At 45.0% G+C, this 18,489-nt stretch overlaps 2 protein-coding genes across 5 annotated transcripts in view; one reads left to right on the top strand and one right to left on the bottom strand.

Annotated features, from left to right (window-relative positions):
* Positions 1 to 4,545, bottom strand: part of NAA60 (N-alpha-acetyltransferase 60, NatF catalytic subunit) — a 38,585-nt gene extending 34,040 nt beyond the window's left edge. Inside the window, exon 1 of the mRNA XM_073793271.1 lies at positions 4,355 to 4,545. The gene's annotated coding sequence lies outside the window, so the exon portion shown is untranslated. The remainder of the gene's footprint in view (positions 1 to 4,354) is intronic.
* A 192-nt stretch (positions 4,546 to 4,737) lies between these two features.
* Positions 4,738 to 12,877, top strand: ZNF597 (zinc finger protein 597). Of its 4 annotated transcripts, none has more exons than XM_073793288.1 (4): positions 4,738 to 4,757; positions 5,057 to 5,139; positions 6,020 to 6,146; positions 8,174 to 12,877. In XM_073793288.1, the coding sequence occupies exons 2-4, from the start codon at positions 5,107 to 5,109 to the stop codon at positions 9,268 to 9,270; spliced, it is 1,257 nt and encodes a 418-aa protein (XP_073649389.1). In that variant the 5' UTR covers positions 4,738 to 4,757; positions 5,057 to 5,106; the 3' UTR covers positions 9,271 to 12,877. The 4 variants fall into 4 exon arrangements, 3 of the variants coding, with proteins under 3 accessions (XP_073649389.1, XP_019796298.1, XP_019795597.1); XM_019940739.3 differs by having other exon boundaries at positions 4,742 to 4,856; XM_019940038.3 differs by lacking the exon at positions 4,738 to 4,757 and adding an exon at positions 4,764 to 4,967.
* The last annotated feature ends 5,612 nt before the right edge of the window (positions 12,878 to 18,489 follow it).

Here is an 18,489-nt window from a genome sequence, read left to right on the forward strand (position 1 = left end):
AAAAATACATTTCTATTTGTTTAAGCCAATGTTATTTTGAATTTCTTAGTATAGTTAATGAAATCAGATGCCCAGTTAAAACATAGATTTTTAGAATTAAATTTACAGAGTCAAATGGTATGAATAGTTTTCAACCGCACAATGCATACAATAGGGGCAAATTACTTTACAAGAGTATACTGAGTATACTTGCTTACCCACCAACCAGCAAAGTAAAAGCTTTTGTCTCACTAAACCCCCTCTATCATTCAGTATTAATAATTTTTTAAATGTTGACTAGCAAGATGGGTTTCATTTCAGTAGGTTCCCTCTGACTATGAGGGCATCATCCACAGCAAGGCAGAGCAGGCTTTTACATCGTTTATCCTTTTGCTGTTAATTGTAGTTATAATCACTTTTACAAAACTTTTTTGATTGTTTTTTAAATCTATGTACTGGATTGTTTAAGTGATCTTCAGTCCTTTTATACATTTGCCTTTCCTATTGTGATTTTCCCATTCCTATAGATCCTTGCCTCTTTTCTATTTAAGGAAGACTTTTCAATTATTTCTTTTAGGGCAGGTTTAGTGTTGCTGTATTCTTTTAGTTTTTGCGTAGGACACAGCAGGCTTTGACTCACTCCCTGGAACTCCTCTCTGCACTCCGGCTGGCTCAGTCCCCCGTCCCTCCAGGTACAGCCATTCTTATGCTGCAGGGGAGAAAGAGGTAGGCCATCACTTTGCTCCTGGCCACGCCATGTCTGTAACTCTCAGGCCAAGTGTCTCAGACAAGTCTGATCTCAGAATTCTCAATCTGATGGGTCTTTTCGGGGAAAATGAATTATCTGAGCACATAGTCCTCTAACCTACTATCCAACCCATCGTTTCTTCTCCGTCCTCACTGTGTTTAACCTGCATTCTCTGTAGATCTCATTACCCTCCAGGAATCTCTGGTTGCAGCTTCTATTTGCAAGAATTAATCAGTATCAGTAGATCTAGAACCTTTCTTTGGAAGCGTCTCTGGCCTCAGTGACTGAAAAAGAATCCTGCTAGAGTTGATATGGAGCAAAGCCACTTTCTGGTAATGGGATTAACGTACCAGGGTACATTTTAGAGTCCTGACTTCTTTCTGATGAAGGAACTCCTGCCCAGCTAGAGGTGATCCTAGCTTCAAATCATGAGAGCCTCTTATTCTTGGTTAAAGTAAAACCTGCAGGCATGACCTACAGCCATCATTCCCCAATTAGAGACAAACTAGTGAACTCAGCTTTCTAACTGCTCAGTCAGGCATTTTGGATACTTATGAGAAAAGCCTCTTGCTGAAGTCGGGAAAAAAGATTATTCTTGCTTGTCTAGACTCCTTTGGTGCACTGTAAGAAGACCTTGTCAACTTCCCATTGGTAGTAAAATCTCATGAAGGATACACTAAAGGCTCTAAGCAGTGGTCCCCAACCTTTCTGGGCTCAGACACCGGTTTCATGGAAGACAATTTTTCCATGAACAGCGGTTGGGGGGGGGGCGGTGTTGGGGAATGGTTCAGGCGATAATGCCAGCGATGGGGAGCAATGTGGAGCGGCAGATGAAGCTTCACTCGCTCGCGCCCTGCTCACCTCCTACTGTGAGGCCCAGTTCCTAACAGGCCACAGACCGGTACCAGTCCACGGCCTGGGGGTTGGGGACTCCTGCTATAAGAACAACAGACATACTTATTTTTAAGTAATAAACCCTAAAAAGCAGTACCATCTGGGAATGTTAAAAACACCAAACCTGGGAATTCCCTGGCGGCCCAGTGGTTAGGACTCAGCACTTTCACTGCTGGGGACCAGGTCTGACCCCTGGTCTGGGAACCAAGATCCCGCAAGCTGCGCAGCATGGCCAAAATAACACCAAACGTAGTGAGTAATTCATTCTGGAAGTCATGTTTAAAATTACCAAGGAAAAAATATATACTTAACAATAAATAGTGATAATGTCTGGGTGATAAGAATGTGGTGCATTTATTTTCTATTTTTTTATCTGTATTTTCTAACTTTCTAAAATGTACATATACTGTTTTGTAATAATAAAAAGTTACTTTTAATTTTAAAAAAGATGATGTGATCTTCAGAGAGAAAGCAGATATTTGGCTATGGAAAGAATTTTAATACATACAAATTATTATTATTATTGGTATGTTAGGGGCTGAAACGACGAATCTTGTCAAAGGGTTGTGGCAGAAGAATTTTTAAGTTTGGATGATTAAAATCTGTCACTTGAACTTCTAATGGGTATATGGTCAAGCACCTCTGATTTTTAAAAAATCAAGTTAGCAAAATAAATAAATAAAAAATCAAGTGAGGTATATAATTCAGTCTTATTCTTTCAATCTCGGTCTATCATAGACTTTGTATCTCATCTCTTTCCTTTAAGCAAGATCAAGCTTTCAAGCTTCTTCTTCTTTTTTTTTTTTTAGATGTTGGGGGTAGGAGTTTAGTAATTTATTTATTTATTTTTGCTGTGTTGGGTCTTCGTTTCTGTGCGAGGGCTTTCTCTAGTTGTGGCAAGCGGGCGCCACTCTTCCTCGCGTTGTGCGGGCCTCTCACTATCGCGGCCTCTCTTGTTGCGGAGCACAGGCTCCAGAGATGCAGGCTCAGTAGTTGTGGCTCACGGGCCTAGTTGCTCCGCGGCATGTGGGATCCTCCCAGACCAGGGCTCGAACCTATGTCCCGAACCTGTGTCCCCTGCATTAGCAGGCAGATTCTCAACCACTGCGCCACCAGGGAAGTCCGAAGCTTCTTCTTTCTTGATCTACTTGTTTAGTTTTGGTAGTCAGAAGGCCTAGGGAAGATTTTGTTTCCTCTCCTGTTTCAAAGATAACTCTCCGGTTACCCAGTGAGTTAATACCACAGGCTTAACTTCTAGTCATTGGAAACTGGGTTTATCTCTTTGTAATAATGAGAACAGGATTCAAAGTAAAGGGCCATTAGAGCCACTTGTTCTTGGTGAAAGGGCCACAGATCAAAATCAGGAGGATCTGAGCCCCAAATGAGATATCTCTGATGTAAGAATACCATAAAATTAAGTACAAAGGAAGAGGGGAAAGAGGACTACTTGAACAGCACTGTGATTACATGGTGAACATGTACCAGGCCATTAGCTCTTCTTCAACATTTACATTTTGGGTTGGTCTAGCCTGTAGGAAAGTTTGTCTTTATCATTCTTCCACCTGTCCTTTCAGCACCTTTTTCCTTCCTCCTGGGACCCCCAGATACCTCTTTTGTGACCCATCCCCACAAGGCCTAGCTCTACCTGTCAAGATGTCAGTTGTGGCAGATACTGTTAGTTAACCTGTCTATTCTTCGTCCTTCTTTTTATTTTCCAACAGAGCCCTGATTTTGTGCAGGCAGATGGTCAGGAGAGACTGGGTCCCCTGGAGGTGAACCATGATGGGTGAAAACCAATACAGTAGCTAGTCTTTTTACCCTTGATAATGATTGGTTTAGGTTTGGTACATGACACAATGCTTGTCTGCATGTATTACGTGGATTCCATTGCCATCTTCCCCAACATGCTAAGGATGGCAGAGGAGAAATATGGAAGTATTGGGACCATGATGGTGTCATTATGCCACTGAATTAATCAACCTATAACTGCCCTACCTTTGAACATTTTGTTGGGTTTTCTGTTACTTGCAGCTGAAACTATCCTATCTAATATTCCACCAAATCCCGTTACTTATTTTGTCAACTCTGATAATATTGTTTCAATTAATATGCAACCACTCCTTGAGTGACCTTTTAGGTACAGGAACATGCCTGGCACAAGAATAAGAAAATATATTGAGACATATTCAGAATTTTCTATTAAGGTAAATATCACCCTTGTTTTTTCAGACACTTTTGTAAACTGACAATTTCTTTGAAACTACCCTCTGAGGAGAGGCTTCCGAGTTCTTTGCAGCTGAGGAAAGCAAAGTTGTATATAGGCCAAAATGACACAAGCAATTAGTGCAAAGCTGCGGAAGCAGCTCAATTTTCTAATTCCAAATCCCTACACCACGGCACACAATGCCAGTAAAGTGGAAAATATGTGGCAATGGGGCAGGTCGAATGGGAGGTATTAAGAAGCCTACAACGTCCCGCGAAGCAATCCGATGGCTCTACTACCGCTTGAAGTCCGCTGTGGCTCCAAGCCTGACATGGCTAGGTTGGGCTGCAGTCGCCGGTCACAATGCCCCTAGAATACATTGCGTTGGAGCAACCGGCCTGCGCCGACCTGAACTTTGTCCACCCAGAAGACACCCCTTTACATTACATGGCCCCGCAGTCCGCCCAAGACCCAGCGGACTACTCAGGCTAAGACTAGGACCCGCATTCCTAGCCACTCAGGCATCTCACCTCGGCCGGACCAAAGTTTCGGACCCACAGGGTACTGCTGGCCGAACCCACATTTCAGTACCGATACTCTTCAGGTTCCGGATTCTCTCCGTCTACTTGCTTTCCTTCTTCCCTGAAACATTACGTCCCTCCGTGGTCTCCCTAACGCTCCACTTCACCAGGTCTGTGGGCACGAAGCTCACGGGGGAGACCCAGACAGCGGAACCGGAAATGCCTGGAAAAACTGAGGGAAAACTACATCTCCCAGAATGCCGGGTGAGCCGGGGGAGGGAGGTTCTACGTTAAGGCGCCCGATTGGTCAACACTTAAAAGGGCCTGCCCCCTCCTAGGTCACGCTAGCCAATCAGAGGCAGAGCTGCGTAGAAACATGGGGGCCGGCCGCATCCGGCGGCTTTCCCGGCAGGTCCAGCGTAGGGGAGCATGGGAGCGTGGGAGCCTAACGGTGGCGGCGTCTCTCGGTCTCGAGTCTCGGCTGGGCGTCGCTTTCTGTTGCTGTAGCCTGGTTAGCGGGAGGCTTCCTGAGATCTTTAGTCTCGGAGCCATAAGTGGGGCCCGGCCGGCCCGGGAGTCGGCCTTTACGAGGCTGGGCCGGGGAGAGGAGTCATAGGCTCAGGTCTTAAAGGGTGTGGGGATGCGAGGGCGTGCGTGTAGGAGCTTGGCAGCCGAATTGGCCCCTCCAAGTACTATTTTCTCCCTTCCAAGATCTGTTGCGAAGTCCCTGTGGCGACTTGAAAACACTACCACTTCTCAACATGGCATCCACACTCTCTACATCCGGGGCCCAGGTGAGACCGGGTCCCTTCTCTCGGTCCAAGTTCCGGTCGCTCCTTTCTGGCCTCTGCCTGGCCTCTTTTGGAGGAGGGTGAGGCATGCCCGTGATGCGAGGGGTCCTGATCCCCAGAGAGCCCTTTCACCAAGCTGTCTTTGTTTCTACCAGGCATATAGGAAAAATGGCTTATGAGAGCCTTCCTTTTAGAACCACCAACTGGGAGCAGGGCCCATTGGAGAAGGCTATTACAGGGTACCTCAAAGTGTCTTTCTGGAATGCTGCTCAAACTTAAAGAATTCTAAGCTTCATTCCACACCTGTTGAATAAACAGAAACAAACAGAAACCCCAGGTGATTCTTAATCACACCAGAGCTCTATTGATTTATACGTTTGGTAAACTTAGGGAAGGAGGAATAGGCCTGAATATGATGCAGTGAGCTTAGCCATGAGTGTGACCAAGAAGAAGGAGAGGGACCAGCAAAGGGAAGGATGTTGGGAGAACACTGGACCTCCTGTCCTGTCATGATTCTTCCCGGGCTGCTCAGTCTTCTCCTTTCCCTTAGAGCATCCCTACGTAATGGTTTCCTTAATGGTTCCCTGAGAGTTGTTCCCTCATCTTTTCTCTTCTAATAGGCTCTTCTAGAACTTCTCCCAGTTTACCGTTTTGGTCCTTATACCACTATCTCCAGTGGTGCATTTTTACTCTCTCCTTCCTAATCCCCACCTCCATCCCTCAGAACCCATTCATACCCCCTCGCCAGCACTCAGGGACCTTTTCCACCAAGCCCTTTTCTTCCTTGCCTCTGATGTTTCTAGCTCTTCTCAGCCTTCCCAGACTGAGTAAGGGGGTAGCTTTCCAGCTTCTTGTCCTGAGATGGGCTCTCGTGTTGTTTCAGGGGCCAGTGCTGTTTGAGGACCTGGCTGTATATTTTTCTCAAGAGGAGTGTGTGAGTCAGCACCCTGCCCAGAGGTCCCGCAGCAGAGACACGCCACAGGAGTGTTTGGAGGATATGGCATTGATGGGTAACAATAGTTGTTTTCCCTGCATTTTTGAACTTTGGTCATTTCTAGGATTAGGATTGCATATCTCATCCGCATGTTGGTATGGGGGAGTGGGACCTATCCCTGAGTGATTTATGTGGACATGACAAGAACTTGCATGAGAGTGCAATTTTCAAAGGGTGAGTTGATTCTTAAAAGGCAAAAATTGGCAAGTCCCTGACGGTCCAGTGGTTAGGGCTCGGTGCTTTCACTGCCAGGAGCCCCGGACAGGGAACTAAGATCCCATGCAAGCCATGCAGCAGGGCAAAAAAAATTTAGGGATTTCCCTGGTGATGCAGTGGTTAAGAATCCACCTGCCAAAGCAGGGGACATGGGTTTGAGCCCTGGTCTGGGAATATCCCGCATGCCACGGAGCAACTAAGCCTGTGTGCCACAACTACTGAGCTTGTGCTGTAGAGCCCACGAGCCACAACTACTGAAGCCCGCATGCCTAGAGCCCGTGCTCCGCAACGAAGAGAAGCCACAAAAATGAGAAGCCCGCACCACAATGAAAAGCAGCCCCCGCTCTTGCAACTAGAGAAAGCCCGTGCGCAGCAGCAAAGACCCAACGCAGCCAAAAATAAATAAAAATAAATAAATTTATTTTTAAAAAAATTAAAAATTTTTTAAATTTGGAAATCGCTTTAATCTTAAGCGGATGGTATGCGTTTCTCATCTAAGAGGAACTATAATGTAGAAACATTAGTCATTTTATCCTAGTCAAGGATAAATCCTTGACTAGGGTTGACTGTTTGAACTTTCCCAGAACTCACATTTTATATTATCTACTTATGTCTTCATCGTGTTGTTTTCCTCTACCTTCTTGAACATGTGAAGCATATTTATAATAGCTCTTTAAACATTCTTTCTACTAGTTTTATCATCTGTGTCATTTCTGGGTCTGCTTTTGTTGATTGATTTTGCTCCTAGTTATGGGTCATATTTTTCTGCTTCTTTACATGCCTTGTAATTTTTGATTGGATGTTGGACATTGTGAGTTTTATGTTGTTGTATGCTGGCTGTTGCTGTATTTTCAAAACAATTTTTGGACTTTGGGGTAAGGTGCTAATTTATCAGTAAGTTACTTGGGATCAATATTATCCTTTCAAGGCTTGCTTTTTGCTTTGTTAGGGTGTGTTCAGAGCAGTCTTTAATCTAGGGCTGATGTGGCCTGCTGCTAAGGCAGTGTCTTTCTAAGCATACTGCCTGATGCTCTGTGTGGTAGGGAGTCTTTCCATTTTGGCTGGTGGGAGCATGAACTATTATGTGAATTCTGGAGATTGCTCTTTCTATTCCTTTCTGGTGGTTCTTTCCCTGACCTGGGGTAGTTTCCTTAGATGTATTTACAGATTAATATGCAGCCAGAGTCTTAAGGGGACCCCATCTAGACGCCCAGAGATCTCTGCCTGGGCATCTGCCTCTTCTCTGGTATTTTGCTGTCAAATTCTAGCAGCCTTGGCATTCCTGAACTCGGTCTCCTTGAATCAGCAAAACCACTGAAGACTGGATTTCCACACACTGCCCTGCAGCCCAGAAACCCTTTCCAGGCAGTGAGCTGGGGCAGTCATAGGGCTGTTGCTTTGGAAGGAAAGATCCCTTTTGGATTAATATATTGGCTTTATAAATTAAGACTATTTGGGGGCTTCCCTGGTGGCGCAGTGGTTGAGAGTCCGCCTGCCGATGCAGGGGATATGGGTTCGTGCCCCGGTTCGGGAAGATCCCACATGCCGCGGAGCGGCTGGGCCCGTGAGCCGTGGCCGCTGAGCCTGCGCATCCAGAGCCTGTGCTCCGCAACGGGAGAGGCCACAACAGTGAGAGGCCCGCGTACTGCCAAAAAAAAAAAAAAAGAAAAAAGAATATTTGGGAAAATATTAAAAACTAATGCTTTTGGGCAGGCCTGAGTTTTGTCAGCCATCCTACAGCTTCCTGGTCCCCTGTGTAACTAGTTTGTTTTCCCCAGTACTACTTGAGGGTGTTTATGTTTTGCTTTGTTTTGTTTTTATCAACAGGAGGAGAAGGCAAGATTGAGATTAATCAGAAGCTAAGGCTAGAATCTATGGGACTTGAAGAGCTTGCCCTAGAAAAATACTCCATTGCTGTGCCCCTTGTCTATTACCCAGAAAAATCCTCTGAGCATGGAGTTGGAAACCTTGAAAGGAAAATGTCAGGTAGAACTCCTGCTTGCAAGAAAAGTTTCATAAGCCTTTTAGTTACCATTGAAAACCACACCCCTTTGATAGAACTATCTCAGTGTTTAGGAACCAGAGCACTTTCTGAAATTCTTGAATTTCCTGGGGAAGAAGCCAAAAATTCATACAAGTGTCCTGAATGTGACCAAAGCTTCAGTGATAGCTCATACCCTGTTTTGCATCAGAAAACGCATTCAGGAGAGAAAAAGTATAAATGTGGTGACTGGGAGAAGATTTTCAATCACAGAGCCAACTTGAGAACACACCAGCGAATCCACACCGGCGAGAAACCGTTTAAGTGTGCCGAGTGCGGCGGCAGCTTCCGCCAGCACTCACATCTGTCTCGGCACATGAATATCCATGTAAAGGAGAAACCCTACACCTGTGGCATATGTGGAAGAGGTTTCTTGTGGCTCCCAGGATTGGCACAGCATCAGAAAACCCACACTGCCAAAAAAGCCTGTGGTAAATATTTTGGTCAGAAAACAAATCTGGCTTTGCCTGAGAAAAGGCACGGGTCAGCCAGCCGGCACCCATGCAGTCTGAGCAGGAAATGCTTTGGGCAGCCCTCGCACTTGGCCCTCCCCGAGTGGGGCCACGAGGACAACCCTGAACACTGCAGCGACTGCGGGGAAAATTTGCTTTCATTCTCAAAATTCGAACCCTTAAAGCGTCCTGAGTGTTCACTGACCTTTCTTCGTATCTCTGAGCTTATCTCCCATCAAAGCATTCACAGAGGGGAAAAGCCCCATAAATGCAAACCCTGTGCAGAATGTTTTATTTTGGACTCAAAGCTTGCATGCCACCAGAAGAACCACACAGGAGAACCTTTTAAATGTACCATGTGTGGGAAAAGTTTCAGGTTGAAAACACATCTCATTGTCCATCAGCAAATCCATGCGCAAAACACCACGTAAATATAGCAAGTTTTCATTAATGCTTGTGCTTCTCAGTATTTATACTGAAAACTGGGGCACAATTACCCTTTATGTGCCAGGTACTGTGCTAAGCATTTTACACACATTCCATGTAATATATCATTTAATTTTCACCACAACCTTGATTTAGGCACCATGATTTCTGTTTTATAATCGAGGAAGTATAGTCAGTGTCACAGCTACTGAACAAAGCCAGAATTCTAACTCAGTAGCTCAGTTACTATCCAGATTCCATTTGTATGAGCCGGAGAAAGATACAGAACTTATTAAAAAAAAATTCAGTTTTCACTAAAATGAAGGTTATTGCTAGAGTTCTTTTAATTTTGTTTACATGATTTTTAAGTAAGTTTTAGAAGGCAAATTTATTTATTTGCTAGTTCTGCAGATCTAGGATCTAGGAAAGTAAGTACCTTTATATATATTTTATACTTTTTTTTTTTTTTTTGCTGTAACAATCAGAATGTAATGTTTGTATGAGATTATTGTTTTACATATGAATTTCTGGAGGGGTTTGGAAGCTTTTTTCCTTCCATGTGAAGTGTTCCCAAATGGGTTGGACTAGTTAGTGTCGAGGTGGCTGTTAGTATCCGTGAAGTTAGTATCCATTCTCAGATCTGATGCCACTGGCCTTTGTGATTCAAGTGTTTGGAATCACACTTAGTGATTCCAAAGCACTCCCTTAGTGCTTCATCCCAAGCCTGACTTACGTATATGGTTACAAAGCAACTGAAAGACTGTTCAGGACTTGAGGTTCAAACTCCATCCCTATAATCAGATTGCAAACTCTACAGAGTGTAGTTTTAGTTTAGTTTAGGTTTTAGTTGAGTTTGGTTTAAGAAAAAAGTTTTTCTTCCTCATATCCAAAGAAAGATACATATAGAAAATTGTTAGAACTTAATCAAAATACTTGAAAATATATAGGTCTTTAGATACTGCTGTTACATGTAAATACTGGAGCAAAATATTGTTAAATGGAATGGTTATTAATGTTAAAGAACCAGGGGATCTTGTAAATGTTACATTCATGTGGAATTTCTCTTTAAAGCAAAATTGTATACCTATCAGCAAAGCAGCATTTAAAGGGGTTTTTGATTGGGATGTGAGAATGGTCTTATTCTATGTAAATGGTATAAAAGTATGGCATTTACTAAAATGGGACTATCACTGGGAAACCTCAGGAGTAATAATAGACCTCTTTAGGACTAATTGGAGGAAAGTAGTACCTGGAAGGTAGGGTCTTTCTACTGAACAGCAGATTGAGAACTGAATGTACAAAAAGGTGCTGGCTACTGCTGTAAGTTCTTAACAGTGATTAGAGGCAGGAAGATTCTGTTGGTGAGGAAAAGGGAAACCAATAGCCCTAACCCAGCTCACCCACTCCTTTCCCCCTTTTCCTTCTTCTTCTTTTGCTTCTTGTTTGCAGATCCACAGTTGAGACCCTGTGCTCTGTATGTCAAGGTCACACTTGGCTCATTGTTTCCGATGTCTCCACTCTTAGGATACAGGACACCAGTCTGCCGGGCCTTTGGGGTCTCAAATAAAAAAGCGAGGTCTCCTATAGGTTCTTCAACAAGTCTCTCTGTCTGAGGTGTTTAGAATTGTGTAGAAAGATGGTCTCCAGTTAGGTTTCTTATCAGCCAGCTCTGGGATATAAAGACCTTTGCTAAATATCATAAAGTACTGCCTCCCTGCTTTCCTGCTTCTGCCTTCCGTGGGAGCAGCTGGCACAGTGTACCATTGGCACATAGTAGGGGCTCCCATATTTCAGTTAACTGAAGAGTTGCAGGGTCGGGGATGAAATTGGGAAAGAGGTCCCTAGTAGCAGAGTTGCTGCAGAAAGAAGTAGAGAAGACTATTTTAGAAGGCATGTGGACAGAGTGGCGCTGACCTGAAACATGGAAGCTGTCATCCTTTCCTTTGTTCCTAAGAAAGTACAGGGGAAGGTGAAAATTCATACCATAAATGACGTTCTGCACTCAGCATGGGAAGTTACCTTTCCAGATGAGGTTTTCTTCACAATTAACTTCAGTTTTTACATTTTTATTTTCTAGATTTTGGAAGATTATGCCAAACCTCCATAAGAGATTAGAAAAATATCTTTTACAAAGACATTAATATATACATGAGTATAATTAAAATGCCTTTTTGGTGTAATATTGTTAATGATTGTTATGCGGAGGAAAAAAAAATCCCTGAGTGTCAGCTACTGTGAAAGAGGCATCTTTTCAGTTGTTGCTTTATTGTGCACTTGCACCTAAATCCATTTGCTGGATGTAATTCGAGCTGCTCTGAGCCCAAGGAGTTGAAGGAAGCGGTCAGTATTCATCAGTGAGACCCATGCTGGTTTTATACAGATGGATTTTTCACCTTCTATTTACAGTGTTAACTGACAGATTCTACAGATGGTCATTAATTTAGAGACATCATTAGCCTACCATGTTACTTTCAATGAATACTTGGATGAAAGTTAATATAGGGATGAAAAACTAAATGCAGGAGGTTATTGCTAGGAACAGTTGGTTCACAACATTTTGCAGCATGGATGTTGACACGGGCAGAGTGAAAACTTTGTACTGAAGAATTCAATTGTTGAACAAATTTCTTTGGTTTTGTTGTTGATGCAGTGATGAAAATGTGTATTAAAGTCCTTAATGTGATTGCTGGACTATCAGGTTCTCTAACATACATCATTGATGAAACAGCATTATTCCAATAGCATGCAGATGTTAACAGTTTACATTTTGTAATTAAAGAAACTGTGGAATTTAATTGTTATTCTTGAAGGAGTTGAACTCAAAATAGTTTTGTTTACAGCGTTGTTGCAGTAGGTAATAGTCTATTCACATCTCTGCATTTAACATAGAAAATGACTAACCCAGTAATTCAGGGAGTTAAAACTAAAAACAAGTGACATTTCACAGCAAATGCTGTTCTGAGTCTTTGACTCCTGTGATTCCATATAATTAAGTGGCATTGTTCTGATGACTGCAGCATGTCATACAATCTGATACTGCAGATTTTGCTCAAAGTAATCTGACAATTTACTGCATATGTGTACTAAGCAGGTTATAGTTTATCTGAATAAAGAGTCTATTTGAAAGTTCATTAAACTTGTTAAGCCTATAGGATTTCCGTTGGAAAGTGTTTTTGCTTGGACATCTGTTTAAAAAGTAACTAAATAATCTTCATTAGAAGTGTTTATATTCATCTGTTTTAGTTTTGTAGATAGAGCTATTGATCTGATATCAGGATGACCATTATCCATCTTTTCACGGCCTGACTACAGGTGTTTTGTCTTATTTTTTGACAGCCTTCTTTGTATTAACAATCTAGGGAGTGTGGGGATATGATATAAATATACAGTTATATAAACCTGAGAATATGCTGCAATCTCTAGTTCCTTTGGATACCTTAGAAGTAATATGTTTGTTGGAGGCACTTGTGCTGTTTGTTTAATGTTTGGATTTTACAGTTTTTGGTGTATTCTCATCAGTCTTAGCTCTAGAGTTCAAGCTCTCACTGGGCAGTGATTACTGTCTGATGTGCAATTTGGCATCTAATAAATGCTTTTTTATGATGATGACAATGAAGTGAACTTTAAAATTTTTTTTTTACACTTTAGTAGTTTGAGATACCAATGAGTTGTGACATTGTGTGGCAGGATTGTGGCTTGGAAGGGGTTAATGAGTGACTTCAGCCGTTTAATAATGGAGGTAAAATCTTTTGCTCGCCGAAGGCAGAAGAAAACTCCAGCACAGCTCCCGGGAGACGGCGTTAGACGTCATCTTCCCTTCCAATCTTTGCTCCACGACGGCTATACCTCCGGCCACGCAGGCCACCAAAGCCCTGCGTGGGCCGCCGTCTGGAGCGGGGGTTGGAGCTGAGGACTCGTGGAGTAAGGCTCCCAGAAGGCTTTGCGAGGCCTGGGAGACCTTGCGGCGCTCGGCCACCGGCAGCGCAGGCCGGCGGAAACACCAACGAGACGAGACGCGCTAGAGCGGCCCACAAGGCTGGGAATCGAAAGTCCTACGCTTACTTCCGTCGCCCTATTCCGGCGGCAGAGCTGCGCGTTCCTGTAGCGGCCGTGTTGCTCGGCCAGGCTCCCAGCCCACCTCCGCCACCCAACGAGAGGCGGCCTCTGCAGAACCCGAGCGGAGCGGGTGAGAGCGTCTGCGGAGGGCTCCTCTGGTCTCTCCCTCCGCACCAGCGGGAAGGTTACGCGGGTGGGCCATCCCGAATCTCGCACTGGTGACGGGAAAAGGAGCCCGGCGCTACCTCCTGGGCCCTAACTCTACTTTGGCAACGCGAAGCTATGGGCTCGCCCTGTTTGTCTCTTAACTTGAAAGGGACGCTTTGAGCTTCTCACTTGTCCTGGGTAGAGTGTCTTCTACCAACTAAAGAGTGTCGCTGCCTGTCCAGTTCTGCAAGGCTTGAGTCGTTAGCCATTGCAGTCACTGACCTTCAACACAACCCGAAAGGAATTCAGGGCGAAGGTCAGGAATGAGGCACTCTGTGCTCTGGGAAAACTGGCAGAGCAGGCCTTCAGAGAGTGAGATATTTTAAGGAGAAAATTTTATGAACCCAGATTCTTGCATCGTCCCATACTTGGAAAAGCACTAAAAGCATTACTGAGATATCTGTTCCTTGTGAATAGCAGTAACCTTCTACCTAGGGGCGTGCTGCATACCTCTTCGTCAAAATCACATATATCCCCCTCCTAATTTCTTCAGAACAGTTTCTCAGAGCTATCTGAGAGGCTGTCTCCCTAGCTGTAGTCCTCAGTAAGACAATGAATAAACTTGACTGACAACTTTTAAGTTGTGTGTTGTTTTAAACGTCGACACTTCTCTCTGGAACCAGCGCCAGTCTCCTCACCTGATTTCTGTGTACTCCACAGCCAAATTCTAACATGCTTTTGGTCAGAGTGTATCTTGGGATCACCTGAATCCATACTCCCCACTCCCCCTTTCCCGCCCCAACTCCCAAGCGAGCTTAGCCACTTCCATGACTACAAGCACCTCACTTTATGTCTAGCCCCAATTTTTCTTCTCTCCTGCACTCTAGATGCCTGTATTCAAGTGCAAAAGAGAGATTTTTTTTTTTTGCGCTACGCGGGCCTCTCACTGTCGTGGTCTCTCCCGTTGCGGAGCACAGGCTCTGGACGCGCAGGCTCAGCGGCCATGGCTCACGGGCCCAGCTGCTCCGCGGCATGTGGGATCTTCCCGGACCGGGGCACGAACCCGTGTTCCCTGCATCGGCAGGCGGACTCTCAACCACTGCACCACCAGGGAAGCCCCAAGAGATCTTCCTTTGGTGTCTCTGAGGCATGAAAACACATGCCCAATAGAATATTACTCAGCCATAAAAAAGAACGAAATAATGCCATTTGCAGCAACATGGATGGATCTAGAGATTATCATATTAAGTGAAGTAAGACAGAGAAAGACAAATATATGATATCACTCATATGTGGACTCTAATTTTAAAAAATGATACGATTGAACTTATTTACAAAACAGAAACAGATTCACAGGTATCAAAAACAAACGGTTACCAAAGGGGAAACGTGGGGAGAGGGTAGGGATAAATCAGGAGCTTGGGATTAACATACACACACTCCTACATATAAGATAGGTAACTGACAAGGACCTGTGTGTATAGCACAGGGAACTATTCAGTATTCTGTGATAACCTATATGAGAAAATAATCTAAAAAAGAATGAAAAATGTATATGTATAACTGAATCACTTCGCTGTAACCTGAAACTAACAAAATGTTGTAAATCAACTATACTCCAAAAAAATTCAAACAAGCAAACAAACAAAAAACAAACACATGCCCAAAACCGAACTCATGCCTTTAGTCCTTTTTTTTTAAAAAAAATATTTATTTTTGGCTGTGTTGGGTCTTGCTGTGCGCGGGCTTTCTCTAGTTGAAGTGAGTAGGGGCTACCTTTTTTTTTTTTTTTGCTGTACGCGGGCCTCTCACTGTTGTGGCCTCTCCCGTTGCGGCGCACAGGATCTGGACGCGCAGACTCACGGCCACGGCTCATGGGCCCAGCCGCTCCGCGGCATGTGGGATCCTCCCGGACCGGGGCACGAACCCATATCCCCTGCATCGGCAGGCGGACTCTCAACCACTGCGCCACCAGGGAAGCCCCAGTAGGGGCTACTTTTTGTTGCAGTGCGCGGGCTTCTCATTGTGGTGGTTTCTTTTGTAGTGGAGCACGGGCTCTAGGCACGCGTACTTCATTAGTTGTGGCATGCGGGCTCAGTAGTTGTGGCTCGCAGGCTTAGTTGCTCTGCGGCATGTGGGATCTTCCCGGACCAGGACTCAAACCCACGTCCCCTGCACTGGCAGGCAGATTCTCAACCACTGCGCCACCAGGGAAGTCCCATGCCTTTAGTCCTTCATCTGTCTGCCTCCAGTATGTGGCGCCACATCCACACAATTGCTCATGCTACTAACACACACTCCCTCCTCTACTCCTCAAACTTTCAATCATCAAGTCCTGTGGATTCTACCTCAAAAATATCTCTCAAAGCTGACTTCTCTCTGTCTCCACCCTTACCCAACAGCACTGCCCCGGGTTGACAGCAAGGCAGGGACAGGGTTTTGACGTTGTGGGGATGACCATAGCCAGACGCTGCAGACTGGGACAAGCTTGGAGACAACAGACACTCAGGAGGCTGTTGCAATAAAGCGAGTGAGAGATGAGGGCCCTCACTAGGGGTCACGGGAATGACGAAGATGGTGGGGCTTCAAGACAGATTGAGGAGGAAAAGGTGACTCTTTGGTGGGGTGAGAAAGCAGGGAGTCAAAGATGACTTGGAAGTTTCCAGTTTGGGTGACTTGATGGTTGGTAGCTTTGTGGAGAGATTGCTTGCCTCTCATGAGTTTACAGTTTTCCTAAACTTTCTAGGGAGACGTGTTCATCACAAGTGAGGGTGACAGTGCAGCTGTGTTCAGTGTGATCGAGAAGAGGTATGTTATGCTGTGAGAGGGGTCGCACCTGGCCAGAAAGAAGAGCTGAGAGCTAAACACCGACTGGACTTCATTGGTTGGAGGCTTGTGGAAAGGGCACAGGGTCCTAACAGAGAACATAACAAGGGCCTCAGGTAATGTGTCAGCTGACCCCACACATAGTAAGCTTTTCCTACTCACCTGGTACTGTTTCCAGGGAAAAACAGAAATTGGAGAACCCAGATGCCCAACCACACCCCACAGAGAGACAGGGTGTGACATTCCCAGATTCAGTTCAGTCCCAGCTGGTATGAAGCTATCCCCTGAGCCATAAGATGCTTGCAAACTTGGGTGCCCTGGAACTCCCCATCCTCCAGAACTGGAGAGCCCCCTGATAAAAGATACCACCTGGAGGCGGGAATCGAACCTGCAAGCCCACCATCCTGGTCCTGAAACACTGCTGTCAGTGCACTAGGCCCCTCTGCCAGGAAGGGTGGCTGCGCCAGAGAGGCTCTTAGCCACCTCTGGAGAGTGTGCCATCAGTGGTTAAAGCAAGAGATGCCCACCAAGGAGCAGGTCCTGGAGCTGCTGGAACTGGAGCTCTCCGGCCCATCCTGTCTGAGGGATCCACACTGGGTTCAGTGTCACACCCAGAGGGTGACAAGAGACAGCAATCTGATGGGGGATTTGCAGAGAGAGCCCAGGAACCAGGATGCTGGGTGAGAAGGGCCAGAGGAGACTCAGAGAGTGAACACAGGATGGGTGATAAGCTCCTCTCCTTGGGAAAGAGTAGACAGGGGGATACCCTGAGCATATGTTACACCCCTGCTTCCTCTTCCCCCAGGGATCCTGTTTCCAAGGCCTCCAACAAGAGTCCACACCATTGAGCTGAGGGTCACCTTTATTTTGGCCAAAGAAAAGACCCAAACTTTCAAGGTTTCATGGGCAGCTCGGAGTAGAATTGAAAAGAAAACTAGAGAGCATTTTGTCTAAAACCTCATTTTACTGATAAGGAAACTGAGGTGCAGGCATCTTAGAGCTCAGTAATTGGCTGCCTGCAGCACTGAAAATGGAACCTGGCTCTTCAGTGCCTTTTGCCCATCCCAGGCCTTTTCCCACCATCTCAGGCTGTCTCCTGGTCAGGTTCAAGTGCAGCGGCACGTGTGTGATCAGCTAACTCCTTGTGAAGAAGTAACTTCTGTCTCTCTCAAAAAGACATGGGTCTGGTTGTACAACTTTGTGACTATAATAAAAAAAACTGAACTTTGTACTTTAAAAGGATGAATTTTATGGTATATGAATTATATCTCAATTTAAAAAATTACCTTTGGCGGGCTTCCCTGGTGGTGCAGTGGTTGGGAGTCCGCCTGCTGATGCAGAGGACGCGGGTTCGTGCCCCAGACTGGGAGGATCCCACATGCCGCAGAGCGACTGGGCCCATGAGCCATGGCCGCTGGGCCTGCGCATCCGGAGCCTGTGCTCTGCAGCGGGAGAGGCCACAACAGTGAGAGGCCCACGTACCACAAAAAAAAAAAAAAAAAAATTACCTTTGAAGTAAAAAAGAAGTTGAAATGTATTTTAAAGCTGCAATAAAATATTTAAATGTAATATACAAAATAATGCATCAGAGACATGAAATAATTTATGCTACCAGCATGACTTATTTTGGGGCAGACCTGATAGTAAAGCTGCTTTTGCCTTTTCCATGCAAAGATATCTTGTAAGATGAACTGTTAGATCCATTAGCATTTTTCAACCTTATCTGTGTGCGTTAGAAGTTTCTCAATAGTGTGCAACCAAAATAAAAATCAAATAAACTGCATGTTAATATAGGAATGCAGTTCCCAAAAAGATATTTAAAAATACTGAAAAGATACGTGTCCTGGTTTAGGCATGATTTCCTTCCATAGAACCCACCTGTTGCAAAGGGAAAAGAGTGTCTCATAGTTTCTAATAACTGAGCGTGGGAGAGTTTTCACTGGGGTTTGGGGAAAAGCTATGGACTGAGCAGGAAATCCAGATGAAAAGAGGAGCCGATGCATGTCTCTGGTGGGGAGGCATGCTTCCCGCTCAGCTCCTCCGCCCACCCCTTACTCTTTAGAAGCAAACTTCTCCATCAGAACTTTCTCCTTAGCTCCAGTTTCTCCCTCCTGAGGGCATGTATCTGACTTCTGGTGTGATCCTTGACCTCCGATTCTCAAAATCCTTGACCAGAGAGGACTCTTAACCATCCT

Source organism: Tursiops truncatus, chromosome 15 (assembly GCF_011762595.2).
Source record: "Tursiops truncatus isolate mTurTru1 chromosome 15, mTurTru1.mat.Y, whole genome shotgun sequence".
NCBI classification, from domain to species: Eukaryota; Metazoa; Chordata; class Mammalia; order Artiodactyla; family Delphinidae; genus Tursiops; species Tursiops truncatus.

What these genes read in the sequence shown, in the direction of transcription:
- ZNF597 (XM_073793288.1), top strand. Translation starts at nt 5,107, where the DNA reads ATGGCATCCACACTCTCTACATCCGGGGCCCAG. An exon ending in TCTCTACATCCGGGGCCCAG is followed by an intron (nt 5,140 to 6,019) that starts GTGAGACCGGGT and finishes GTGTTGTTTCAG; the next exon opens with GGGCCAGTGCTGTTTGAGGA. An exon ending in GGAGGATATGGCATTGATGG is followed by an intron (nt 6,147 to 8,173) that starts GTAACAATAGTT and finishes TTTTATCAACAG; the next exon opens with GAGGAGAAGGCAAGATTGAG.